This window comes from Phalacrocorax aristotelis, chromosome Z (assembly GCF_949628215.1).
Source record: "Phalacrocorax aristotelis chromosome Z, bGulAri2.1, whole genome shotgun sequence".
NCBI lineage: Eukaryota > Metazoa > Chordata > Aves > Suliformes > Phalacrocoracidae > Phalacrocorax > Phalacrocorax aristotelis.
Window position 1 is genome coordinate 10,654,152 of NC_134311.1, and position 27,732 is coordinate 10,681,883.

At 42.1% G+C, this 27,732-nt stretch overlaps 1 protein-coding gene across 2 annotated transcripts in view; it reads right to left on the minus strand.

Annotated features, from left to right (window-relative positions):
- Positions 1 to 1,397: 1,397 nt before the first annotated feature.
- Positions 1,398 to 27,732, minus strand: part of MOB3B (MOB kinase activator 3B) — a 104,314-nt gene continuing 77,979 nt past the window's right edge. The window contains exons 4-5 of one of the 2 annotated variants that reach the window (XM_075078474.1): positions 24,085 to 24,287; positions 1,398 to 2,618 (exon numbers count right to left, since the gene is read on the minus strand). In XM_075078474.1, the coding sequence (XP_074934575.1) occupies positions 2,589 to 2,618; positions 24,085 to 24,287 (233 nt within the window). In that variant the 3' untranslated portion in view covers positions 1,398 to 2,588. Of the gene's footprint in view, positions 2,619 to 23,008; positions 23,224 to 24,084; positions 24,288 to 27,732 lie in introns of those variants that run through there. The other variant, XM_075078473.1, reaches the window with a different exon arrangement.

Genomic DNA, 27,732 nt, shown 5'->3' on the forward strand with positions numbered 1-27,732 from the left:
AGCTTAGTCACCCAGCAAACTCCATGTCCTCCCCAGCAGAACAAGCAACCAAAACAAGTACATTTTGCACTTCTTTTGGCTGCCTCAGCTTCTGGGTTGTAATGGGCTTTTCCCGTTACAGTAATTTTGGCCAGGTCAAACTAAAACCTGTAGGATTCAACTCTGCATTTCCCTCCTTTGCCTCATACAGTGTGGTAGAAAAGGAAACACGAGTTTACAAGAAACAGTTTTAGAAAAAGGAGAATACTCCAACAGATAAGTTTTGCATTCACAAAATTAATGCATCCACAAAAAAAGTTATTAAAAAATAATTCAAAGTAACTGGGAACTAATGTTGCTTCATCTTCAGACTGAGCTGCAGTGAATAGTCTCAAAACAGCATATGGTAAGTAATGTAATAAAATGAAGAATAAATTATTTTATGCATAAAGTACGATGTTTTTCAATTTATGTAGTGACTTTGTTCTTTATGCAAAAAAACCCAAAAATTTGCATCTTCACGTTAGTCTTTAAAATACAGCACTGCAGTACTGCCCAGCCATAAGAACACCAGATGGCAACTGACCACAGTGAAATTCAAGAGCACTGTACCAGGTACAGCTCCATCTGCAACAGTGCAACAGCCCAGGCACTTCAGAAGAGTACAAGAAACCCTTTTGTATGCAACTGATGTTGTAATTTCAGGCAGTTGTCATCCACACTTACCACGTACCTTCTTCCAAAGATGTAACATATCAATCTTCTTTAAAAGGAGGCAACTATGCTCAGCAGTAGCTGCAGCAATGAATTCCAGAAGCTAGTTATATCCTGCAAAAGTGCCAGCAGGCCAGAAATTATCTGTGTGTGCATTCCAATCCCCAAAGAATTAACCTGATTGCAAAGACCACCAAAGGAGGTAGGAACACTTCAGTTCATCCCCATGAAGGCAAAGGATAATGCTGCTTGCATAATTCTAAAGATGCAGGAAAGCTTTCACCATAGCTACACTGCATGTTCACAGATGAAAGCCCTTTGTCCCGGCAAGGATGTGACCACTAACATTTACAAGCCCTATTTTAAGCAAGCAGGCCAGAAAATCAGAACATAGCATAATATGAGTTACTAAAGGTTTGCTGTTATTCTGTAGTGTCTGCTCCCCCCTCTACTTTAAATGTTCCAGTTACTGGACACGCTACAGATTTGCTTCTGATACTGTCTCAGAAGATGTGAACGTACCTCACGCGCTCACTTGAGGGGAAGGCAGCAACAGGGTTCAGCACTTACTCGGGAAAGAGTAATCTTTCACAATAATGCGAATGTGCAAAATTCATTCGAAGGCACAAAATATATAGATGTTCTCCACTTGACTCCCATTTATTCAGCTGTATCTCTCTTGTGATCTCTCTGTTAAGTATTGCTTTTTTTTAATTTATTTTTTTTTTTTATTTATTTTTTGGTAGGAGAAAGCCTCTGATCAGGGAATATTTGGCATAGAACACTTGATTTACTCCAGTGGATCCTTCCAGGCTGTCCACACATGTGTTAGTTAATTTGGACTGAGTACCGGAAAAAAACAATTGTGTTAATCCAGTGTGGAAAGCAAGCCACACTGCTGGACACTGTTTAGATGCAACAGAGACCTTCAGTTAGCCCCTCCTGTTCTAACCTTTATACTACTCATCTTTAGTGTACCTTCCTCCCAGTCACTAAAATTAAATCTCTTTTTGCCCTGAAAGGATTAAATTTTAAGGTGAATGAGAGGGATCCTTTTTCTAAGAGGTCCAGAGGATACCAAATGACATGACAGACTGGTGTACCTCATAGGGTATTTCAGGAAAATGCTGACTATAGCTGCTCTTTTATGTAATGTAGAGATAGTGAGCAGATTTGCTGTCAGTCACAGTATGAATTAAAAGAAAAGACTTCACCACTGCAGAGCTATATCTGGATTGAGATGAAAACCTGTCCCATTTTCAGCAAATGGTGAGTCACAATGAAGCACAAACTGCCTGATTAGCTGAAGGAAATGTCTGCATTCCTGGAAACACAAGTCTTGCTGGCATTTGGGAATGGTGGCCAAGCCTTGGGTGGCCTGGTGAGGGGTGGGGGGCACTGAAGGCTAAAAGTCTTCTGTGATTCCAGACCATCTTAATATTCTGCTGCACTTAGGAAACAAAGCACATACCAAGAAACAAAATAAAAAGAAAACAAGAAACAAGAAATATTGCAGCTAACAATACAGTTTTGTTTCAAAACAGCTAATCTGGAGGTCAGCCCAGGGATCTGAATTTCAGTAAAGCTTTAGCAGCAGGAGCACAGTCTGTCATCATTCATGGCTGAAGAGGTTCTTATCCCTAATGAAGGAGCTAGAACTAATACGAAGTTGATTCTTCTTTTTCTCGATAATCCATGTAGCTCAGACGAGGTTCCTAGCAGCACATTCAGTGTTAAGAACACTGTCAGTGGTGGGAAGCATTTGTGAAAGTAGCTGTGGTTCCCAGCTTTCCTACTTTCACAGATTAACAAGCAGGCTCATTCTATGAGGACTCACGTTCTTGAACTCTGCAGTAAGAAGGAAATTGGACTTTGCTTTTCTTCAGTGTCACTTTTTAGTGACACATCCTGGTTGTCATCTCTTTCTGCAAAACAAGAAGGGGAGATTAAAAAACACATGGCGTTTGTTGTAAAGTGTGCACACAACCTCTTCCCAGTTAAAGTTTCTGCATCTCTGCAAATTCATGTGGTTTTATATGCCACCATGGTTCTGCTCCTCTCCGTCACTTTCAAGGACAATGAACATAACTGGCAATTAGCATGCAGCATTTTGTCATTTTGACAGCTTTTAATACCCTACTAAATTCCCGAGCCATGTCAGGTGAACGGCACTGCATCCCACAAAAAAGAAAGAAATCACCTGCAAAGCCAGGAAACCTTTTAACCTGATGTAAGAAAAAGGATTCCAGTCATTGCCACTGAACCTGCAGTCAACAGGAAACATGCAGACACATTCTTTGCCTAATTATTTCTGCCTACACACGGACACAAAGGGCACATGGACACAAACCTTTTTTAAGACTTGATCTTAAAATGCCACAGACAGATCTGAGCATTTGTCTCAAGGATGGGTTCTTGGGGCAGTCACAGACTGCATTAGGAACTGGGCTTTGGGATCCATATAGTATTTTATTTGATCTGATTTACAGGCACTCTCATACAAGCTCTGTGTTAACTGGATGCCCCAGTCTATAAAACTCTTCATATCTGTCAGCAGATTTTCTGGAAAGATCTGTCAGATGGTCTGTCCAACAGCCATTCACATACACGGCATTAATGTGTGCTGTTTGCTCTCAAGGCTGAAAGGCCGCTGCATCTAAGGGTCACCAGAGTTGCGCAGGTTGTCCCTTTAGCTCCCCTTCGGAGTGTCCCCAGACTGTACAGCATTTGCTCTGGAAAATCTATTTAGATTTACCAAGTTATCAGTAGTTTCTGAAAAACTTCTTAGCTTGCTTGAATAATGTTATAGTTTACAAGATGATTAATATCTAATGTAAAGGACTTTCTGACAGTCTGTGACTTTATCTTAGTCTGTGCTTAACAGATAATTTCCCCACCTATATCCTGTAAAGAATTGTAGGACTTTTTCCCCTTCCAAACCTTTAATTAGCTTTCATTTCTTGTAGATTCATGAACTATCTTGCATCAACTTGTTATTTTGCTGTCATGCATGTAACAGAATGGAATATTGTCATATTCAGCTGTTATAAAGACAACAGTAATCAGTACAGTAATTTATACAGTAATGTGTGATCTCCACAATGATCCATACAGCAATCTGAACTAGTAGTTGCTTCTTCTCTGATTTTTTAAAGGTGACAATGGTGAGTATTCATGGAAAATTCTGTCCTTTTTTCTCCTTAAATGTTTTTTTGGGGGATGTTTTGGTTGTTTTGTTTTTCTTTTAAACAGCTGCAGTTAGGCTTATTGCTTCAGAGCAACAAACACCAAATGCAGAACTTAATATAATTCAGCACACTGTTGGACAGCTTCCTACTGGTTTATACATAAGCAAATACAAAATGCCTCTTCTTTCTCTGAGAGATCAGAAAAAAAGCAACTATGCTAGGAAATGCTGAAGAGCAGCATGTAATTTACTACTACATCAACACCATGCTAACTAGCTCCAACCAAAGCAGGCGTCTAGAAGCTGGTAAAATCCAGCAGCACGCAGTTTGATCTGAAGCCCTCAGGAAGCTCTTGCTGCAGAGGGCAGGGCAGGGCAGGGGCCATAAGCCCTGATGTGGTTTGACACCACACAGAGGTTTTAGTGACAGGGCCAGGCATATTTTCCAGAGCTGGTTTTCCCAGCCAGGGGTGCCAGGTGCTGCCCCGGGTGCTCCCCAGCGGTCTGCACTCCACGCTGCCTCCGCAGGGTGGTGCCAGGCTTGTGGTGCCAGGCTTTTTGCTATGGGCCGAGGAGGTGCAGGCATTGCGGAGACTGCTCAGCACCTTCCTCAGCACAATCTGCCGCAAGTAGAAAGGAGCTAAAACACTCTCAGGAAGGGAGTACCCATTTCCAAAGTCTGTGTTTTTTTCCTGGATTTTAAATTATTCTTTTATTTCTTGTATCTGAAGATTACCCAGGTGCTAAAGCTTCTCAAGGCAGCGTTAATCTTGGCAGACCCCTAAATTTACACATCCTCAGTGTCTGCACATCCATACTGTACCACCAATAACAACAGCTGTGAGGTAGAACACCAATACTTCTTTCTGCAGCTGCACTGAACAGCTGTTTGCAGTCAGACATAGCATCTTATCCTGTTAGAAAAGCAGTAAAGAGGGTAATACAGACAGTATCAGAGTCATTGTAAACTTGGCTACCCTCCTTCAGGAGCAGTGGGAGGCAAAATACCTCCCACTAGAATTAGAAAAGATCATAAGCAACACATTCCAACATGCAACATGCATCTCCATTCTTACCTTGAAGACAAAAATGCCATCAGAGGTGGGAGTTTAGGCGTGGATAAATGTGTCCAGGCAAAGAAAAGAGTAGGAGCCTAGATCACCTATGCTTAAGATGCAAACTAGAGGGATTTAAACCAGTTTGCCATGTGAGCTTCTGAAATTTTTCAGCTATGTGCATTTGTGAGTGTTTCACTACTCAAGAGTCATGAAGCGCAAACCTGCCATGCCATTCCTAACCTTCTTGTGGAGGGAGAATTTAGTTCTTATAGTAATACAAATTCTCCCTAAGCCTTTCTCTCCCTTAATTTCTGAATTTTTTTTTTTGTTAGGCAGTTATATTCACAGTTCCTTACATCTACTGCCTTCCCCCTGAAGCCTATTCCCCCCACCCTGTCAGGAGAATGTTGCTGCAAATGGCTCTGCAGTTTTCTCCCTGCTTGGCTTCCAACACCTGCTTGGCTTTGGTTTTGGAAATACTCACCAAAGTTGTAAAGTCAGAAGAATAGTAAAGCTTAGAAAACATCATCAACTCCAATGCACAGAAACTTTTTCTGAATTGACCTATATTGTTATTGATAAACAAAGGACACAGAAGTACGAACATATGGCCATGCTGGAGTCCTGCATACATGTGCTTAAGCTTTAACTAATTTCAGCCAACGACAATGAACTGGCTGTGCTTTTAAAACAAACAAACAATATGATCCTTGTAACAGTGAATTGGTACATGCTTTGTGAGAGTGACCTACTTCTGGCTGTTTTTTTCTTAGAGTAATTTACAATAGGGAATAAAAACAAACAGGAAGTGGTTTCTCAAAGAGATTGATATAAATATGAAGCTGGCAAAGAAAAAGTTAGCTTGACTCAAAATGCTGGCGAGGATGAGAGGAAGGGTCATACCCACAGCGTCCAATCTTGGCCGAGGGGCAGCACGAGGCATGCTGTCTGCTGCTGAGCCGTTTACAGATCAAACTGCTCCCACTTGCCAAACACTCTCTCCGAGGTACTTAACCTTTAAAAACTCATCACCCACTCTTCACAGAGCCTGCTGAAATTCTCCCACTGATTCTGATGGGCACCAGGGAACTTAGCACACAGTGCCACTCCACTTAACTCAGTGAAGAAGTCCCCCTCAAACCTCACAGGGATGAGGCTCCTTAGTTATTCTGGTGGTGCACAGCCATCAGGTGAGCACTGCCTTTAACACAAATTCAAAGCTGAGTCTTCTCCAGTGTTTTCCGAGTCTTCCTCGGTTTGTGCGTCTCTGAAACTTTACTGTTCATTTTGATTTGGGAAAGGCATCTTCTTGACTAATTAATCAATTAAAACCATGTAGGGATACTTCCAAATATGGGAAATGACAACTAGCTGTTGACTGACACTTCCGAGATGGGTCAGAGTCTTTGGCTTAGGGTACTGCGATACCCAGCCCCAGCTGGATATTAAATGAAACATAAGGGCTAGAAAGATAGGCTAGAGAATCAGACCAAGAGACGGAGACAGGCACGCACAGACATTTTTAAAGATATTTGAAACTTTCAAAGTCTTTCTGTGCTGACTAAACACCCAAAATAGAAACTCTCCATACCAGAGCCTTTGATACCAGATGTGCTTCCTCTTGAAAACGTATTACAAGAAATTCCAGAGCATTATTCTGTATCACTGCACTCAGACATGTTTCTGCTTTCAATTTTGGATTACACAATTAGCTCACAAAAAATGAAGGCAGAAATAAATGCTGTTTTTCAAAGCCAAAATACAAAACAGAAAATAAAATCTTGGCCCTATCTGTGTGTTCAATATGCCCACAGACGAGCCACTGTGGAGAATTTAACACGGAACTAACTTCTAAGTAACTTAAAGGGAAACATTTGCTATTCTTTGTCAAGTCCTTAAAGAACTTCCTCACTTGCTGGAGTTGACACCAACAAGCCACTTTGTAAGCACCAGAAATCTGCCTGTTTCATTAGTATTTGTGATTTCATGGAAGGATGCATTCCTCAGCATTTTTCAGGGAGTACCAACATGATTTCCCGGAAGAAGGGAAAAAAGCAACACACAGTGTTAAAAAGGTAATCAATCTTTGTCTCTGGTGGATGTCTGGTCCTCTCCCCTCCCTACTGCTTTAACATGCATGTCAGATACATCCAGCGCATAAAAATACACCTAACTATTTTAATTTCTGCTTCTCAGTTCACCTTTAAATAAAGCAGGAAAGGAATGCAAAAAACCTGACATCTTACAGCATACATGAATAGCTGAATAAATCTCTTTTTAACAGGACAAACCTACATATGGGGAGATGCCGATCAAATCTGAATGGGTTACAAGAAGAATGAGTTCCCCAATAAAGAATCAAGTTCTTCTAAGAAAATGGTGTTTCTATGCTTGTATGGAGTTGGCAAAACATAAGGCATAAAAAACCAGACATCACCTCTGTACCAGTGTTTAATGGAAGCAAGAAGTCTGCAGTCTCTTTTGCAAAAGCTTAAGAAGAAGTGGGTGAAGTGACCTGAGTAAAGAGTAGAAATGGTAGTATTCTACAGGAACACCAGAAAAAGTAATAAATGCAATAATCACCCTCACTAAAACCAGGGCTGCTTTAAAGATTCGAATCCTCATTCAGTGCCTCTGTCCCACTCTCACGTCTAGTTCCCCAAACTGCAGCAAAGCAGGGCTTGTCATTCCCCCTACTCACCTCCTCCTGCTGCCAGCTGGCAAGCCTAAGGATGATGTTGTAAAACAGACTGGTTTAGCCCTTTGACAACTGTTTTAAACATAATGAGGGTTTAAAATGTGGGTACAAGTGTCTCAGCTGAGAAGTTTTTAGAGGAAATGTATTACCTCCTGGTGGGCAGGGATGTCCTGCCTGGAGGTACCTAGCAGCTTGCAAGACCTGACCAAGTGGTGGACAGCAAGAAGATGCCAGCAACAGACAGCGTCCCCAATTCACTTGTCCGACCTTACTGACTTAGAGAAAACAACTTTCCACATGTAGCCCACCATATGCTCATGTCTTCAAACACTGCAACCCCCCAAAAAAGGACTACCCAGCCTTAAGCATGTTCTTAATTTAAGGAAGTTAATACCTGTGTAACAATCCTGTGAATAAACACACAATCATAGAATCACAGAATCATTAAGGTTGGAAAAGACCTCTAAGATTATTGAGTCCAACCATCAACCCAACACCCCCAGGCCTCCTAAACCATGTCCCAGAGTGCCATACCTACACATTTTTTGAACACCTCCAGGGATGGTGACTCCACCACCTCTCTGGACCACCTTGTCAGTAAAGACATTTTTCCTAATATCCAATCTAAACCTCCCTGGCACAGCTTTAGGCCATTTCCTCTCGTCCTATCAATAGTGACTTGGGAGAAGAGACCAACACCCACCTCACTGCAACCTCCTTTTCGGTAGTTGCAGAGAGCAATAATGTCTCCCCTCAGCCTCCTTTTCTCCAGGATAAAAAAACCCAGCTCCCTCAGCCATTCCCCATCAGACCGGCTCTCCAGACCCTTCACCAGCTTTGTTGTCCTTCTCTGGACTCACTCCAGCACCCCAATGTCCTTCTTGTGGTGAGGGGCCCAACACTGAACGCAGTATTTGAGGTGCAGCCTCACCAGTGCCGAGTACAGGGGCACCATCCCTGCCCTGCTGCTGCTGGCCACACTACTGCTGATCCAAGCCAGGATGCCGTTGGCCTTCTTGGCCACCTGAGCACACTGCTGGCTTATTTTCAGCCAGCTGTCAACCAACATCCCCAGGTCCTTCTCTGCTGGGCAGCTCTCCAGCCACTCCTCCCCAAGCCTGTAGCGTTGCATGGGGTTGTTGTGATCCAAGTGCAGGACCTGGCACTTGGCCTTGTTAAATGTCATACAACTGACCTTGGCCCATTGACCCAGCCTGTCCAGGTCCTTCTGCAGAGCCTTCCTACCCTTGAGCAGATCAACACTCCTGCCCAACTTGGTGTCATCTGCAAACTTACTGAGGGTGCACTTGATCCCCTCGTCCAGATCATTGATAAAGTTATTAAACAAGACTGGCCCCAAAACTGAGCCCTGGGGAAAACCGCTTGGGACTGATCACCAACTGGATTTAACTCTGCTCACCACAACTCTCTGGGTTTTAGCCAGCGAAGAGTACACGCATCCAAGCCATTGATATCCTGAAGAAAATTTAATTTTCTGCTAAGCCATAACAATGAACTATGTGAGCTTGGCAAAACAGAATGTGATGGCTAGAGAGGGGAACTGAGAGGTAGCAAAGCACTTGTTTTACAACTGTATCCTTGAGGAGAGTGGGGAGACTGATCAAAGCAAACATCCCGCCTCAGAAGGCACTGTGAACAGGGTGATAAAGTGTATAGTCAAGGCAAACCACTAATTGGGATGTTGATAAGAGCTAAAACTAAGTGTCCTTTAGCTGAACTATCCTCATTATAATACTAGAAATCATGCCCATAGGGCAGGAACAGTGCCCATTCCCTGGTTGTCCCCCCCAGCTGAAATAAGCTCCCTATTCTCCTGCACATGCTTGGTGAGCTCACTCAAGATGATCTGCTCCATAACCTTCCCCAGTACCGAGGTCAAGCTGACAGGCCTGTAGTTCCCTGGATCCTCCTTCCAGCCCTTCTTGTACAGGGGCGTCACATTGGCAAGCCTCCCATCATCTGGGACCTCCTCTGTTAACCAGGACTGCTGATAAATGATGGAGAGTGGCTTGGCGAGCTCTGCTGCCAGCTCCCTCAGTATCCTTGGGAGAATCCCATCCAGCCCCATGGACTTGTGAGCGTCCAGGTAGTGTCATAAACTGCTTCCTCCTAGATTATGAGGGGATTTGTTCTGTGATCTGACCCTGCCTTCCAGCTCAGGGACCTGAATATCCTGGGGTAAACTGGACTGACTATTAAAGACTGAGGCAAAGATGGCATTATGTACCTCAGTCCTCTTCTCATACTCAGTGGTAATGTTCCCCCGCATCCAATAGAGGATGGAGATTCTCCTTGGCTCTCTTTTTGTTGTTAATATATTAGTAAAAACACTTTTTGTTATCCCTTACATCAGTGGCCAGGTTAAGTTCTAGCTGGGCTTTTCCCTGTCTAATTTTCTCTCTGCAAGACCTAACAAGATCCCTGTACTCTTTCTGAGTTTCCTGCTCCTTATTCCAAAAGTGGTAGCCTCTCCTTTTCTTCCTCAGTATCAGCAGAGGATCCCTGTTCAGCCAGGCCAGTCATCATCCCTGACGGTTCGTCTTACAGCACATGGCCACAGCCTGCTCCTGCGCCTTCAAGACTTCCTTCTTGAAGAAAGCCCAGCCTTCCTGGACCCCTTTGCCCTTCAGGACTTAGTCTCAAGGGACCCTCCCAACCAGTGCCCTAAACAGGCCAAAGTCTGCCCTCTGGAAGTGCATAGTAGTGGTTCTGCTGATCCCCCTCCTTGCTTTGCCAAGAATTGAGAACTCAATCACTTCATGGTTGCTAAGCCCAAGACCACCATATCACCCACCAGTCCTTCTCTGTTCGTGAACGGCAGCAGGTCAAATGGGGCACCTCCCCTGGTAGGCTCACTGACCAGCTGTGTCAGGAAGTTATCTTCCACACACTCGAGGAACCTCCTAGACTGTTTCCTCTCTGCCGTGTTTTATTTCCAGCAGATGTCCAGTAAGTTGAAGTTCCCCATAAGAACACGGGCTACTGATTATGAGACTTCCTCCAGCTGCTTGTAGAATGCTTCATCTGCCTCTTCACCTTGGTTGGGTGGTCTATAACAGACCCCCAGCAGGATATCTGCCTTGCTGGCCTTCCCCCTCATCCTCACTCATAAACACTGAACCTTATCATCACAATCACTGAGCTCTATACAATCGAAGCACTCCCTAACAAACAGGGCCACCCCACTGCCTCTCCTTCCTTTCCTATCCCTTCTGAAAAGCTTACAGCCATCCATTGCAGCACTCCAGTCATAAGAGTCATCCCACCATGTCTCTGTGACGGCAACTAAGTCATAGCTATCCTGCTGCACAATGGCTGACAGCTCCTCCTGTTTGTTGCCCATGCTGCATGCATTCATGTAGATTCACTTGAGCTGGGCTATAGATTTCACCCCCAACCTCAGCATGCCACCCCTATGCTCCTCTCAGGTGGGCCTGGCTATATCTTCTTCCCCCTTCGAATCTAGTTTAAAGCCCTCCTGATGACCCCCGCCAACTCGTGAGCAAGAATCCTTTTCCCCCTTTGAGATAGCTGAACTCCGCCTGCCGCATGCAGACCTGGTGCTGTGTAAACCTCGACGTGGGGCAGGAAGGCAAGACAGAACCCTTCTGACCTGTGGTTCGTAATCAGAAGGCTCTGCTGGAGCAGACCAAAGCATCACTGGGACATATCTTTCTCCTCCCTACTCTCACAGACAGAAAAGCAAGCCACATCCAAGGGGAATCTCATATATTTGGAGAGAGCCTCAGTGATGTACCCATGGAGCCAGTTCAGAGCCTTTTCGTTGTTCACATCAGAACCACAGAATAAGCAGATGAAGAGGCAAAAGGTTTAAAAGAACATTTTACATAAGTCTTCAAAGCACAAATGGCTATGACTTCTGTGACTTTTTTTGTTGTTTTCCTCACAGAGGTTTCAACAATTGGCAAATTATAATCATGTGGACAAATCTCTTTGTAACCTGGTCACAAAAGAGGCTGTTTACTACGGAATGACACTGATCACAAGGTCTAAGATCCCATGCTGCAAAACTAATCTACATTCAGATAGCTAATTGACCAAGATAGGAAGGCCGAAGCCAGACTTGTAACAGTTAAGTCATTTGCAAAACTTTTTTTTTTTGGCATTTCTAGTTAGAGCTATGCTTTGAATCTTCATTTAGAAATTTTTTTCTCCGAAGATACTAAAAAAAAATTTCCTCTACTTCTTTAGTTGCCCCTGCCTCTGTATACTGACAGAAAAAAAGGACAGACTAGTAATTGCTATCCGATGGGCATATTGATCATTTGGGTATTTCCTTTGTTAGGTTTCAGGATATCTTCCACTTGAATGACTCTCAATTGTCATGATGCGCAGAACTAAATTAATCTCTCCTACAATCTGTTTGGCTTCAGGGTAGTTATTTTGAAGCTAACGATGGCCTGGTAAAAATCCTGGTTGATTGCTCCTGAATTTGTATGGTGATGTTTGGAGGACACAGATAATACTCCTGTTTGCAAATGTAATCCCTTATCACTGATGACAAAGGCATTTTATCAACTGACTGCAAGTGGGAACAGGATCAGGAAATTACACTTTGAAATGCACCTGTCAGTAGGGTTAGATCCAGGTAGATACACGGAATATGCATTTGGATGACTGACTTGCTCAAAGGCATTGTATTCCAGGGAGCTGCTTTCACCTTCTGCGTGTTTTTGTCTTCCGTAACAATAAAAGAAAAGTCCTTCTGTGGCTGGTTTTAGTGTACCTTACCCTATTAAATGCACTTTAAATGTTCTGCTTTTGGCACTGAGGTCATGCAGAGTGAGTATCAAACAGTAGCACTGTCTCTAGTATAAAAATTTTGCAGAAAATTTATTAGGAGACATGTAAGTTCTCTACCATGAATTACAACCTTGTTGCATATAGTATGTATTTTACATAAATAATTTTGTACACTAACACATCTATTTAAATGGGACAATAAATACTCCTTTCCTTTTTTTTTTTTTTTTTAAGAAAACTGCCAAGTTCATGTGGCACTATATTTTTTTATTTTGGCAATTAGAAAATTTGGACTTGCTGTTTCTCAGCTTTTTGCTTCGTGTGGGTTTAGAAAGAATAATAACAGCCCAGTCCAACACTCAATAAAACTAATAGAGTCACTCAACAAGTACTGTTCAAATTATGAAAGTAAGTATTTTTAGTTAGGTAGAATAGCTTTCCTGAAACTTGTTCTTAATGTCTTCTCAGTTGCATTCTGATGTTGGTTAGACTGCTGGATTAAGCTGTTAAGTGTTACAGAAAGGAAATTACAGATATTTTTTGAACAGTTACCCAAAATTTCAAGATGTTTTGAGTTCTAGGAAATCTCAAGTTTTGCTGTTGCTGGGTTTTTTGAAGCAGTCTTTTATTTGTTAAGATTGACAACACTCAACTGGTTGATTGTCTCCTTGTTTCAGTCTAATAAGGGCAGATGATCTATGTTACTCAGAGAAACACAGGATATATCCATACTGGGAAGATGATATTTTGCTGAAGAGGATGAACAGCAGTAGTTCTCTCCATAGCAATAAGAACACTTGAGATGCTAATGCCATAGGACAAAATAATTTCCAAAAGCATTACAGGAACCACTGGGGAGGAGTTCCCATCATACTTTTTGCAATGCTGGTGAAAAAGCTTTTTCCAGGCTCCACTTGCTGTAAATGTGCCTTTCACACACAGCACAGACAATCAGCAAGGGCCTCTGGCTAACTGGTATGAGAACTAGTGTAAATGGACCCGTATAAATTATAGATGGAAAAGCCTATTTGATTAAACTCTTAATGGTTTTGACACTTTCTGATTCTACCTACAGCTTGTTCTCCAGGGTTCTTCCTTGATGGGGCATGAACTACAACTCTGATTCACATCAGCTACAAGAGAACAGGCAGAGTAAGGTATCATGTTGTGGTTCCTAAGGAGCAATTTTGGCTCTGATTCAGCTCAGAATTTAAACACAGGGACCAGTCCATGTGCAGGAAGCTCACATGAGTAGAGCAGAAGGAACACTTATGTATCCATTATAAAGCAAATAGTTTCAGATTCCTTTTTTATATCATACCTGACCTGCAATGTAATTTTTTGTGGTTTTTCAACCACAATTGCGTTTTTTTTACTATGTTTTTTCTCCTTGTTGCTTTGTTGCTGTAACCAAGCCAGCTATTCCCCACACATACTGAACCTGCACAGAACAACAACTTATTGACTAGGTAGGATTCACATTAACTCCTTAGAAGCTCAAAATGAACTAAGTAATTATGGAAAAGACTTTTTGTGTGTCATGTCTTTTGTATTACAGCAATCTCATAGGACGTCATTGTAAAAGAAAAAAAAAAGAAAAAAGATGTGCAAAAGTATCAGATGCTATTTTGCAGTTATTTTCAATTTGTTTAATGTTTTGAAAAACTGAAGACATTTGGAAGAATAAGCTTCTTCAAAAGTTTCCTGTTCTCACTTTAATCTGGATGGTTAACTATAACTCTTTTTATCTTGTACTAATAATTTCTTTGAAGAACAAATGTGGTGTTGTTTATTATAAACCCTGAAATATGGATTCATTTGGAGAAGCCCTTTTTATTCATCAGGCTATAATTTACATTCATTAGATAAACTTTAGAACAGGACTTATGTGGTGTACTCCTCACCAGCAACAGATACCTGTACTTACATACCCACAGAAGAGAGATAATTGTGTCAAAGCATGAGGTGACAGAGCGGTTAATCTGAAGCACCAAAAAGAGCCACTCTAAAACCTCTGGTGAGTTGATGACACATGGAAAATTGTCAGTAGGAAAGTCCTTCTGCCCTCCTGTTCTCAGCAGTGTGTGCTTGGGTTCAGTGCAAGCAAAGCAGCTGATGTGATAAAAATAGCCATTAAAAACATGCATGCCAGCAATTACTTACTCAGAAACTCTGGCACTGCAGTGCATTTTATGACTCTGTTTTCTTTGAGCATCACAGTTGAGAATCCTATTTTTCAGCATTGTTAAGCCCTAGAGTTCTCATTTCCCCCAAAACTTCCTGCAGGAAATGGAGGAGATGGAAAAGATGCCATTTATTTAGCTACAACTGGTTTCTTGTTCAGTTAGCGAGCAGATCCATTTGCTGAGATATTCTTATCAATTGTACAATATAAAAGAAATCCTGTTGGATATTATCACCGTATCTTGTTGAGGTGGAAAAACTGGACTGGGGGCACAGAATGTTTGGTTTCTTCTTTCTTTTTCTCTCTTTTTTTTTTTTTTTTAAAAGAAGAAAAAAATACCGCTGATTAGTTGGCAGCAGTGACAAGCCTTGCCTGAATGGGGACTCTTTTACTAAAACAAAAAACGAGGGGGCAAAAAAGGAAAGAAAATTATACCTACTTTAAAGTTGGATCAACAAGTATTTATCTAATTTTGGATAATACCTGAACAGACAGTAAGTCACCCTACCACTTCGTGCTGAGTAACAGAATTTAAAGCAACTATAAGCAATAACCTTGTAAGAAAACGAAATTATTAGGTAAATTCATATTGTGAATTTTGAACAGTTCTAGACAGCGGTATGCCCACATTACATGCCAAAGGAGAACCTCTGAAAACACACACACACACACACACACACACACACACACACACACACACCAGTAAATGACCTTTGACTCAGTTATCTGTATGTACACACATACTGGGTATTAGTTCTACATCTACTGGTACATGTAACTGTTGGGCACAGTTTCCTACAAGACACATGGTAAATATTTAGCAAGTGAATTTTGCATTAAGAGATGCTGACAGTCAATTCCATCTAGTAGAGGGCATGGTGTCCAATTTTGTGGGAGGAGAGACCAAAGCACATCAGAGAAGGGATGAGAAAGCTAGGTGCCAGCTTCTCCAGAAGGAGCTATTTGGGTTGGGGCTTGCTTGTTTTTATCAGAATGGCAGGGGGTTGCCAGCTCTCCCTCTGAATGCCCCAATGTCAAGGCGTAAGGAAAGCAGAAATAAAAGCTTTTCATACAGAAGCTTCACTGACAGATTTTTGGGTCAGAATCTGTTAAAGATAGATTAATTAGGGAATGATCAGTTATTCTTCTGGAGCGTGAGCAGCATCTATTACTCTGAACAAGATTAAACCTTACATGTTCCCTGCCTAAAGCTTAAGCCATCCAGACAGCACATAGAACACACTATAAAGTCTAGAAAAATAAAAAGCCAGAGATATCTTTAAAACAATGTGTTAATATTATTGTTATCTTCCTTCTTGTATGTGATATAATATGGGATACTTCAGAAGCATCTGAAGGGCTGTACTTTGATGACAATGAGCAACAATATTAAATTATAATTGGGTAGCTATAAAGGATAGTGATAAAAAGAACACAGTGACTTTAATTAAATTAGTTCTCCTCTGCTTTTGAGCTCAAACTGTCCTCTGCTGACTGGCAAATAATTTATATTACACAGTCCATTGATTTATGGGTACCATCACTGCTTTCATGAAGACTGTAAATGGACATATAGAGAAAATGGACTAGGAAAGCGCAAGTTTTAATTTTCATTATAAACGTAAGAAATTAGCTAAGCAGATAAAACAATAATTTGGAAAAAATCAAGTAAATTAAGAAAGGTATATTTTTATTTTAATATGCATGCCTGGAAAATTTGTCTGGAGAAGAAGTCTCATTTAATCATCCTGTTTAACTCTGCCCATTTTCATCTGAGTGTACCCTCAACAAAATGGCAATATTTTGGCAAGTTTTGTTGAGCCTGCTACTGCTGCTTTTTTCTACTGTGAGCACTGGATGGGTCTAGTGCCAGACAGGCTATTTTTACAGTATTTCTACTATGTCTATGGCATTTCTGGCAAAGAACTGCCTGATGAGTAAACATCTTTTGTGGTATAGACAAAGATGCAGCAAAGCTGTTAATTATTTTGTGAAAAGATGTACTGTTTGTAGTAAATTGGATGTGTGGCCCAGCTACTTGGGCCTCATGCACAGTAGAGATGGAGCTGAGGACTGGTATTTATGCTTTAGCCCTGGCAAAGCAAAAAGCATAAAAGAGAAACTCTTAAGTGTTCACCTGAGCACCATCTGCATACAGTACTTCTAATGAACTCATCCTGAAACAGACAGGGTGCTTGGAGAAACTCACGTGAAAACAGAGACTTGATTTGGTATCCTGACTTCTGTGTGATCCCCTAAACACCTGGCAGGGCTAGTACTAGCAACTGCTGCAAGCCCAAACTCCCATGTGAAGGTAGGGACACTCACTATTCCAGCACAGAGTGAAGGAATACACTTTTGGCTGTGTTTGTGCCATCAGAAGCACAGGCTGCCACAAAAGCGACAGTTGCTCCATCATATTTCCCCCAGCTCCATGTTTCCACCACCTGCCTTGTGCTAATATTAGGCTGTGTGTAACTGCTTAGGAAAGTGTCCTGGCAAAAATTCCAGATGTTCAAGTAGCTGGCCAATAGGTGTCTTTGGGAAACTGCCCTCAGGACTAGGGAGCTGGCAGGACACCTTCCATAGAGCGCAAGAGCTCTTGATCCGCACATGATGAGGGTGGTGAAAAAATGGCACAGGTTTCCCAGAGAGGTGGTTGATGCCCCATCCCTGGAAACATTCAAGGTCAGGTTGGATGGGGCTCTGAGCAACCTGATCTAGTTGAAGATGTCACTGCAGCGGGGTTGGACTAGATGACATTTAAGGGACCCTTCCAGCCCAAATTGTTCTCTGATTCTATGAAAACCACCAAAAACACCAGTTTTGGCTGAGCTGGTGCTCAGCTGATCCATCCCTGGATCTGACACAAGGAAGGAGAGAGGATCACTCATCTCCAGTGAGTAGTGATACGAAGAGCAGGATCACCAATTCCCGTTTCAGACTGCATTCACCTTGGCTTAAAATGATTGTGGAACTGTAGGTGTGTTGGGTTTTTGTTTTGTTTTGTTTTGTTTTTTCCCCATGGGTTATGGAAGGTACCGGCTGAAAGGTCCAGGGATGGAAACACTGTCTTTTCACAAACAATGCTACACTTACAACGGCACTTCCGACATCCTGGCTCTAAGTACAAAAAGAACTCTTCCTTTTCCCCATGTAGTTTTTGGTTTTTCTGCTAAAGGCGCCTACAAACCTGTCAGTTAACATATCCACAGGGTGCAGAGCACCCTACAGCAGCACACAAAGCAGCATGCTGTGTAATACTATTGTTCATGGAAAAACAGCACCTGAACATACCACCTGTGACTGCAGGGATACATTTTGCTCTGAATTTTATGGGAAAATCTGAAATAATTCCACTGACTGAAAAGAAAGTGCTTCAGATTCATGTCAGTGTCATCAGGCAATCAATGCAGCTCTGAATCATAAAATAGTAAGAAGATAGAGTTATAGTCATTATACAAACATGAATGTGTAATTTTCTGAACATGCTTAACTTAGAAATCTTCTGTCACCCACACCATAATAAGCTTTTGCAATATATAATACTGCTTCTTAGGGGGAAAAAAGAGAGATGGGAAAAAAAAAGAGAAAAAGCCCCAAACCAACCAACCAGAATTTAATGATTAGGTTAATGTATTAAACACTCATCTCTTCACTTAGTACACTGTCTGGATAAGCACTAGAAATTCCATTCAGAAAGATGGTTTTCTATACAGATGGGAAAAGAAATTTAGATGGTTACTTTTAAGCAGCTCTAAATACTGGATGAAAATGTTATCAGAAGCCAATCAATGGAAGCTTTTACACTGAGAATAATGAAGAATAAGGCAAGAAAACCTTACTGTCTTTGCTTATCCTGCAGATGAACTCCATCCTCATGGAGGCCATTATCAGCTTCACTATTTTTATACACTCAGCTCCACTGACTGCACCACTTCCAGCCCCAATGCTATCCACTTTTACCATGGCTCATTATCTCTGCATCTAAATCAAATCAGCATTTTAACAGTTATCAAAACAGTATATGTAAATAATATCTTTCTCTGTTTTTCTTCATTCAAGGTAAATTATTACTTTCTGTTCTCATAAACAAAATGTTTATAAGAAATGACTTCTTAGAAAAAGGTTAAAGTTTTCACAGGGTAGGACTTTTACAAAAAAAAAAAAAAAAAAGACTTGTGGAGAATGAGTAAAGCAGATGGCCGTATTCTGCTGTCTTTTACCCCTGTCCTCAGAGGGAAATCTCACTGCCATCAATAGTTTCCAAAGTTATGTAGGAATCTGCTGGGAATCTGACTGGTTTGCAATATGTTTTTTAATATTTCTGAAAGAGCACAAAATGTACTTTTTGCTCTGTAAGAGGACACTACACTGGTTAAACAGAAAAATGTACAAAAATGGCATATACTGGTATCTCTGGCCAACAGATTTGTGCATTTGACAATTCCTAATAGCTGTGAGAGAAGCAAATGTACTCAAACCACGTGAATCATTCCTTCCTATTGGCAGGGTCCTCCTGCACATCACTTCCCACTGCTCATTGGCATGGTATGAATGCTTGACCTGCCCACAGTTCTGTAACTGGGTGACCATGGAGAGATGAAATAAACTTGGGTTTGTGACCTAGATTTTTTATCAGAACATGAGTTTCGGAGTATGTATTGAATATACAAGCCCTGCACACATTCTCAGGCCCTCTATGACCTTGCACAGATTTGCACAGCAAAAAGATCAAGTATCTTTTTTTTTCACCCTATCCTCTTTAGAGATATAATTTAAGGTTATGTTAAGGAATAATGCACGATAGTGAGAAAAAGCTCTAGGTCCACACCTCCCGCAAGTTTCAAAAAAAAAAAATGCATCTTGGGAACCTTGATCCTTCAAGTAAATTACACCATGCTCAGACCTCCAAATTTAACACTGAAATCTCACCACATTTTTAGGTTGTGGTTTTTTTAAAGAAAAAAACCCTTAACTCTGACACAAATACAAGGCACAGTGAAATATCACGCAAATTAAAATGCACAGATTTAGAATCACAACAAGATACCGCAATACACACGGATCAATGCTGAGAAGTTGGGAGCAGACTTGGCTGCATCACCAATGAACTGTTATCTGACAAAATGCTTTGCACTGGGATTCAGTCACAAAGCTCTAAGGCCTCTGAATCAGAAAGCTCTTACATGACTGAAGAAGTACAGCTGCTGGATTCTGTGCCTCTGCGTCTCTGCCTGACAGGCATCTTCCTGACGGGAAAAAAAAAACAAAGCCAAACTCCTTGTGGTTTAATGCCTCTCTGACATTAACTTTATTGCTTTTCAGAAGTTTTGGGTTTTTCTTTCCCCTGCTCTTTCTAGAGGTCATGTTGCTGTAGCTGCATTGATCCTCAGGTTTCACACAGGATCTGTGCCTGCCCCAGCTAAGCTTGGAGTGCAGCAGTAAAAAGGCTCTGCTATCACCAAGCCAAACCAGGCATCTGAAGGTGGTCACCAGCCGCTGCTAAAAAAGTCATCCCACCCCCTCACACTAGGGAATGGAAGGAGGAATTATTTTTCTTTGAAACAGTGTTATTTATGCCAAAGAAACTTTTTCTATGACCTGATGCTGCCACATCGCTGGAAGATACCTTGAAATGACAGATTCCTTTAGGGGAACCCGCTCCGCCTGTAGCAGTACTTTACTCTTGCTAGTTAGCCTTTCTTTTCTGAGACAGGAGTAATGCAAAGTGATGCATATCACAGAAGGTAGTCACCTCTCTTTAAGGAAAATCAGATTTATGATGATTTATGCTGTGTTGAGTTAAAGAAATCAAAACCTATTTGGAATGGATTTTGATGCCTTGCATACAGCAGCTTGTATTCCTTAAAAGTAAAAAAAAGCTGATGAGTGACCTGTCCCAACACAGGGGTGACTTGTGGTGGGAGGCCATGACCTGCCCAGTGCCAGTCACAGCTACTTCCAGTTGCCCCGAAACTGCTCCAAATAATTGACCATGTGCCAAAACTTCAACCAGCCAGATAAGCATACAGTGTCTCTATCCACAGGTATTTGAGAAAGCAGCAGCTGCTAGAAGGAGAGGACATGTGGCTGGTGGCACTGTTGGGGATGTGGTTAGAGGTGTACTCTTGGAAGGAAGTGCCTTGTGCCAGAGCAGGTATAACCCTGAAGGGACTGTGAGTCATGGGGAACTTACACCAGAGCTGGGGCACTACACAGGGACCGTGTTCCACGGTAAACCCATACTGGAGTAGAGGAAAGCAAGTAAGAAGGAAGAAGCAATACACACATCCCCGGTCTCCTGCATTGCCCCTCACCTCACCAAAGGGATTAGGAGTAGCTGAATGTAATGTGTAGCAATACCAAGGTGAGGTGAGACCCAGAAGCAGAGAAATCTTTTACTGAATTAGAGCCTAGGAGGAAAGGTGTTTCTTCACCAAGTGTTTTGTCTGTCTTTTTTTTCCTCAATATTCAGATCTGTAATCAAAGTTTTGTTAACTGGCAATAAACTGTTTTGCTCACGATGTCCTTATAAAGTACTCTGGCATACTTCTTAAGTCCTTCATACTACGAAATCCATTGTTAGAGAAATGGATCACAAGAAGGAAGTAGAGGGACGTTACTTGCTGTAGCTGGTCTGCCGTTTGAACAGTAAGTTACTGTTGAGGAAGGTGAATTAAGATTCTCACTAAAAAGCACAATTAGATGAAGCGTTTAAAGCCCCCGATACAAGCAGCCATCTACACAGGGTGACGGTGGGATGGAGGTAATAGGCGCCACTCTGCTAGCCAGTTTTGGCCATGGGAAGAGGCTCAGAAGTTAATAAGGTGAACTACTGATAGTGGAAAATAAAGCTGGTCACACAGGGAGCCAGCACAAAGTAGATGCCACATCTTAAAACTCAAACTTTAGTTTATTTCCTGATAGCCTCCTTACCGAGGTGTGCCTTAAAGGTCTTGTGAGAGCTCTCACAGTGCATACTGCTTTGTCTGCCTGTTAGCTGCAGCAAAGAGCAGATATGCTTTCAGATGACTTCTTTTCCCCCAAATTAACCAACTGGTTGTGCATTTTTTTCCTCAGGACCACCTGCGGGGTCAGTGACTGTGCCAGCTTTGGTTTTTGTCCCCAAATAAAACGGCTCTATGAAAGCCTCAGGGATCTGTCAAATTAACATAGTGATGGGGATGGGAAAAAGATATGCAGCATTTTAAACTATAGCCTCCCCTTTGATTACAGAAAGACAAGTTATGCAACTCCCAAGCCTATTTGACTCATTTGCTTAATTTGATTTTATAACTGCTGCACTGGGTTGCAAAACACTGATAAAATCTATTTTAAACAAAGAGCATAAGTCCTTCAGGCTAATACTACTATTCATCTACTGCCTGCTTTCCCATTTATTCTCCCTTCTTGAAGTTCTGTTGATAAATCAGTTGCCTTCCTGTTTATTAAAGCATGTGGCAGTGTATTTATTTAATCAGCTCTTGGCCCATTTTCTAATTAAGGGAGATAATGTGGGCTCATTTCCTGCCGTGGTGAACCTGGCAGGGCACAGGTTGTCCTCAGCTACTGCATTAAAATTCAAGATTATTTGTAATGTCTGCTTTTGTTTGGCAATTCCTTCCTTTCTCTCTGCCCAGCTGGAGAGAAGAATATGGACGTTTAGTTTTTGCTGCATTTCCACACTGCTGACACCCACCCAAGTCAAGGAGAAGATTGAAGCAGGTGGAGCTTTGTCAGTTTGCTGACACGGTCCCTCCCCAGTGAAGGTGAAACATTTTCCTGGGAGACCCTGCATCCCAGCAAAGTTAATACCACTAAGGATAATTTTGTGAAGGGAGGGAATGCTGAAATGCAAGGCGAAAGCACACACTAGTTGGAGCATGTTCCTAGTTTTCTCTGCTGCTGGACTTGGGCCACCTTCTACACCACTGTGGCCCCAATTCTTCATCTGTCCACTTAGTGCCGGAATATTGCTAACCACCAACTGCGGCATTAAATCATTGTTGTGCTCTCTGTATTCAAAAACAAGCAAGGATCTTGTAACGGCCTTTAGATCGCCTCTCTTCCAACTCTGAGATATCCTGCCTTATGTCTTGCTTGTGACACATCCTCAGCATTTAACAGCTACAGTTAACCTAGGCTCACTAGTCTGGCAGGGAAGTTCTCTTCTGCAGGGCCTGCTTCTATCCCTTGGGACATGTTTAGAGGGCGTATTAAGTTATCCCATCTAGAAAGAGACTATAGATACATTGCAAGTTATCAATACATGCCATACACAGTGTCTTTCAGTGGGCCTTGCAAACTGCTGAAAACAAGACTATTCATTCTGTCTCACTTTACAGGTTCTCCTTCAATCAACATAAGCATGAACATGTACCACACCTGTAAAAGCTCCAATTCCTGCAGAAACTCAGGTAAACAACACTTTACCACACTTTAAGAAGTGTTTCACAACTATATGCTATACACCTTTCTGCAATGTGCCTTCATGTGGAACAACTGAAGATTTGACGTGGTTGTGGGCAGCCCTCTCTAGGTGACACCGCTTTGAGCAGGGATTTCGACTACATGATATCCATAGGTGCAAGCCAACCTCAGCTGTTCTGTGATTCTGTGGAAAAAAAAAATATCCCAGTGGTTCTAGCACTTCATCAATAAGAGCTGTACAACACAGTATTTTCCAAACTCTGACCCATGAAATGTTGACCTGATCCCTTTTAAAATTGGCTAAATCCCCACAGTGAGGGTTTGTGTATAAACTGTTTTTCTTAATTATGCCTTCCTTTTTGTTCTCTGCTTATACTTTTATTTTATTTGCATTTGCAAGCAACGGCTGAAGTGTTTCCATTTCTGGAGCCTTACTTTTGGAAACAATGAATTTAATTTTTATCTATTTCAGTCCAAAAGGAAGTGTCTGGTTTTGCTATGCTGCTAATTGTCTGAACCTCTGTCTCACCTCATCTGTCTCAGTTAGATCCAGAGTGTGCTCTGGATCTAACACACTCAATACCTCCACAAACACCTACTTAAAAATTAAAAAAACCCCAAAACAATTCACTTTTATATAGATCATTGTTTGCTTCACATACATTCAAGTGACCGCTAGTACCATACTGTTACTGACCAATGAAAAAAGACAGAATACAATTATATGTAAAATACTTAGTACAGGAAGAAGCAGAAGACAAACTGACTTCTATTTTCAAATGGCAGTATTTCCCACCTTGTATTTTCCATACATAAAACGTTGCTCTTTTCTCTTTCTACTGAGCCTACTGAGCAACTCAAAAGTAGTGCAGCAGATAGAATGGGTCTATAGACAGAGGCAAGAGTTCATCCCTTTAAATTGCCTGTGTTCAGCCATGGACATTATTCCCAGAGGAAACTCACGTGTGCGAAAACAAGTGTGGGAAAGGCTCAGTGAAGGGAGGAAGGAAATTTCCTAGAGCTTTCCCCCAGACCCCACACTTACCAAAGGCTCTAGTTCTTTGCGGTCTATGAGGTTGAGCTCCGTCACAAAGTAATAAAAATGCTTGTAACAGGTGTTGACGTGGGCCTCAGCCCCCATAAGGATGATACGGTCAAAATGATGGATGTAGACATGAACAAACACCCGAAAAAGCCGGCAGAGTATCTTCTTGCAGATCTGAAGGAAGTTCTTTGGAAAGGGAACACCTGTGAATAGAGAATGCAGGGTTGTCATAATGATCATGTCATCCTCCCAAGACAACAGCTTTGGAGCAAAGCTTGAGTTGGTAACTGCAAACTAGGTTATAACTTCCTAGCCTCCTTTCCAATCCAAAAGATCATTTAATGCAAACATTTATCTGACTGCTAGCACCAAAGATAACCAAGCACTTAAGCAACTTTAGTGGATTGAGACTGACAGGTATTGGTCCTTTTCCCCTGATTAATTTAATGGAGAAACACCCAGTATTGTAACATTCAGAAATGTGATTTTCACTACCATCCACACTGTCCCATTAACATCAATGGCTTTACATCCTAAGGTGGCTGTTCCCCATACTGATACATACAGAGCTCATCCTAGAAGTGACAGACGCTCTCCTGCTCATCTTAAACAAGTGGCATTTCACATTATCAAATTTAATAACAGATTTGAAATAACTGACTGAAGGACAGACTCCTCTGCTTTCACCTTCCTCCCAGTTTGTGTACCAACCTGACTGCTGTTTTAATAGAAAAAATCTTGAAAAGACGAAGAAACAGCTCTTCCAAAATACCTTAGAAGTTACACCACTTTGCAGCTGGAGAATCCAAAGCAGCAGCAAAAGCAACACTTGCAAGTAACCAGCCAGGCATCCACAATGTGGCACCAATAATTCCTTCAAAACCCCTCTTCATTAAAGACTGATCTTGCATGGCATCGTGTATCACTGAGCTGCCCCAAAAAGCTGAAGGGTTCATCTCCTTCTGTGATTGTGCCTCAGATATAACGATTTTAGTGCCATGATTGAAACTCTACTGCTACTTACCAGCTTACTGCTACATAACAACTGTGTGAACTTCAACAAGGACAAGTGACACATTTTGCACCTGGGACACACCAACCCTGGATGTACATACTGACTGGGGAATGAGAGGCTGGAGAGCAGCCCTGCAGAGAGGGACCCGGGGGCTCTGGTCGACGGCAAGTTGAACATGAGCCAACAGCGTGCCCTGGCAGCCAAGAGGGCCAACCGTGCCCTGGGGTGCATCAAGCCCGGCATTGCAGCCGGGCGAGGGAGGGGATTGTCCCGCTCTGCTCTGCGCTGGGGCGGCCTCACCTCGAGTGCTGTGGGCAGTGTCGGGTGCCACAGTACATTAAGGGTATAAAGCTACTGGAGAGTGTCCAGAGGAGGGCCATGAAGTTGGTGAAGGGTTTAGAGGAGAAACCATATGAGGAGCGACTAAAGTCACTTGGTTTGTTCAGCCTGGAGGAGGCTGAGGGCAGGACTCATGGTGGTCTGCAGCTTCCTCACAAGGGGAGGAGGAGGGGCAGGTGCTGATCTCTCCTCTCTGGGGACCAGTGACAGGACCCGAGGGAATGGCAGGAAGGTGTGCCGGGGGGGTTAGGTTGGGTATTAGGAAAAGGTTCTTCACCCAGAGGGTGGTGGAGCACTGGAAGAGGCTCCCCAGGGAGGCATCACAGCACCAAGCCTGGCGATATTCAAGAAGCACTTGGACAATGCCCTCAGACATAAGGTGTGAATTTGGGGTTGTCCTGTGCAGGGACAGGAGTTGGACTCGATGATCCATATCAGTCCCTCCCAACTCAGGACATTCTACGATTCTGATTCTATGCGACTGTAGTCTCCATTTGTCTTGGCAAGTACTTTGCTTTGTTGTACATCCTCCTGATTTTTCAGTTATAGTTCATGTTTTAGTCAGATCTGAACTACATAACTGTAGTTATTGTTTCTTTTAAGAAAAAAATAAACCTCTCAGCTAACCAGTTCCATACTCCCTAAAAGCCAAGCTCATGCTCTCAACAGGAAAAAAATTTATTATTTGCAGAAAGAAGATGGACATATTAAATTAACACTGCTGCAAGCTTTCTAGTTTTCAAATTTTAGTCTGTTAAATACTGTTCACCACTTGTAAGAGCGGTGAATTAATGGACTAATCACCCAGTTTCACTGAGGGTGGTGTGAGGACATACAGGGAGAACTTCCATACTGAAACCAGATCTTTGATTACAAATTACATAAATTATCAACTGTGGCTGTAACCAGTCTGGGTCCCATCAACAGAAACACACATCTTGTTTTGGACTCCTTGGCCAAGGATGTACCAGGCTATATCCGCTGCGGATGTGAACACTGCTGTGTCTGTCAGCATGTGAGAAGGGAAGCCCGTCAGCAGGCAGAGCTGTCCTGTTCAGTGCATCCCTCAACTGCCTCTACATTTGCCATCGCTGAGGTGTGGACAAAGTGTCTTGGATTTTCTTTTTTTTTTGGCCTGTACTGGTTTGAAATAATTTCAAGCAGCTTTAGAGAGACAGTGCAGCCCTTCTTACTCCTGATGTACAAACCGGGGACCGGAGAAATAGCCTCATCTATCAAAGCACAACTACTTATCTCCTTAAAAAAAAGTTTGCTTTTGGTTGTCACATCCATTCATCTCAATGCTAAAGCTAATATCAAGGGTCACAAAGGAGAAGGTCTAAATGCTCAAGCCACAAACTCAGACATCGCCTAGCTACAGAAATGATAATATGTACAGATGTCTTGGCAATATTTGAATCAAACTCCACCCACTTAGCCAAACACCTGGATTATCACAAATGATTGTTGTTTTTTCCAAGGCCAAAGTAAATACAATTTATCAAAAAACATAACAGAAACCCCAGTTAGTTGCTTATTAACAAGGGGGATCATGTTTCAGACATCAAAGCATGGCTAAATTCAGTAATGATTACAGCAGTGGCCTGTTACATTTTTGTAAAAGCTACCCAAACTAGAATTTTAAAAATCTACACAAGAAAATATTAAGTCTTAAAAAAGGGGGAACGTGAAGAGCTGGCACTTGTCACTGCAGACTGGTTCACTGAACTGAGAGATGAATTCTTGAAGGCGCTATATTTTCTGATCCAGAACAGTCACTGCCAAAATGAAGAATAATTAGCTTCATCTTCATTGGGCTGACTTATGACTGTTACCCAAGAATGTTACTCTAATGAAGAAACTCGTATTTCTGTATTAACTGACTAAAACAAGCTGAATAAACCAAGCTGACAAATCCTTAACACCTCTGCAGCCCATGTTCCCACTTAACAGAGGCAGTAGGCGCAAAACCTGTAGAGCACTTTCTGCTACGAGTGAGGAGTGTCATCTGACAGCTTTTTAGATGTGTTAGGCAGTCAATCTGAGGACTATGTGTAAACAACACACACACAAAAAAATAGCAGGTGCAGAACAGCTTAGCGTGCACAATAAACGTGCAGTGTTCCCACTGCTCCTTACATGCATTAAGTTTTCAGACAGGCTGTGTAGTTTCATTTGCCACTGTGGAGCTTATCCAATTCTCCAAAGTCACCTCTGTTTCATTTACTCTTAAATAACAGTGAAACATTGCTGCTGTCATAAATTTATCACCTGGGTATGGCAGAATCCATAAT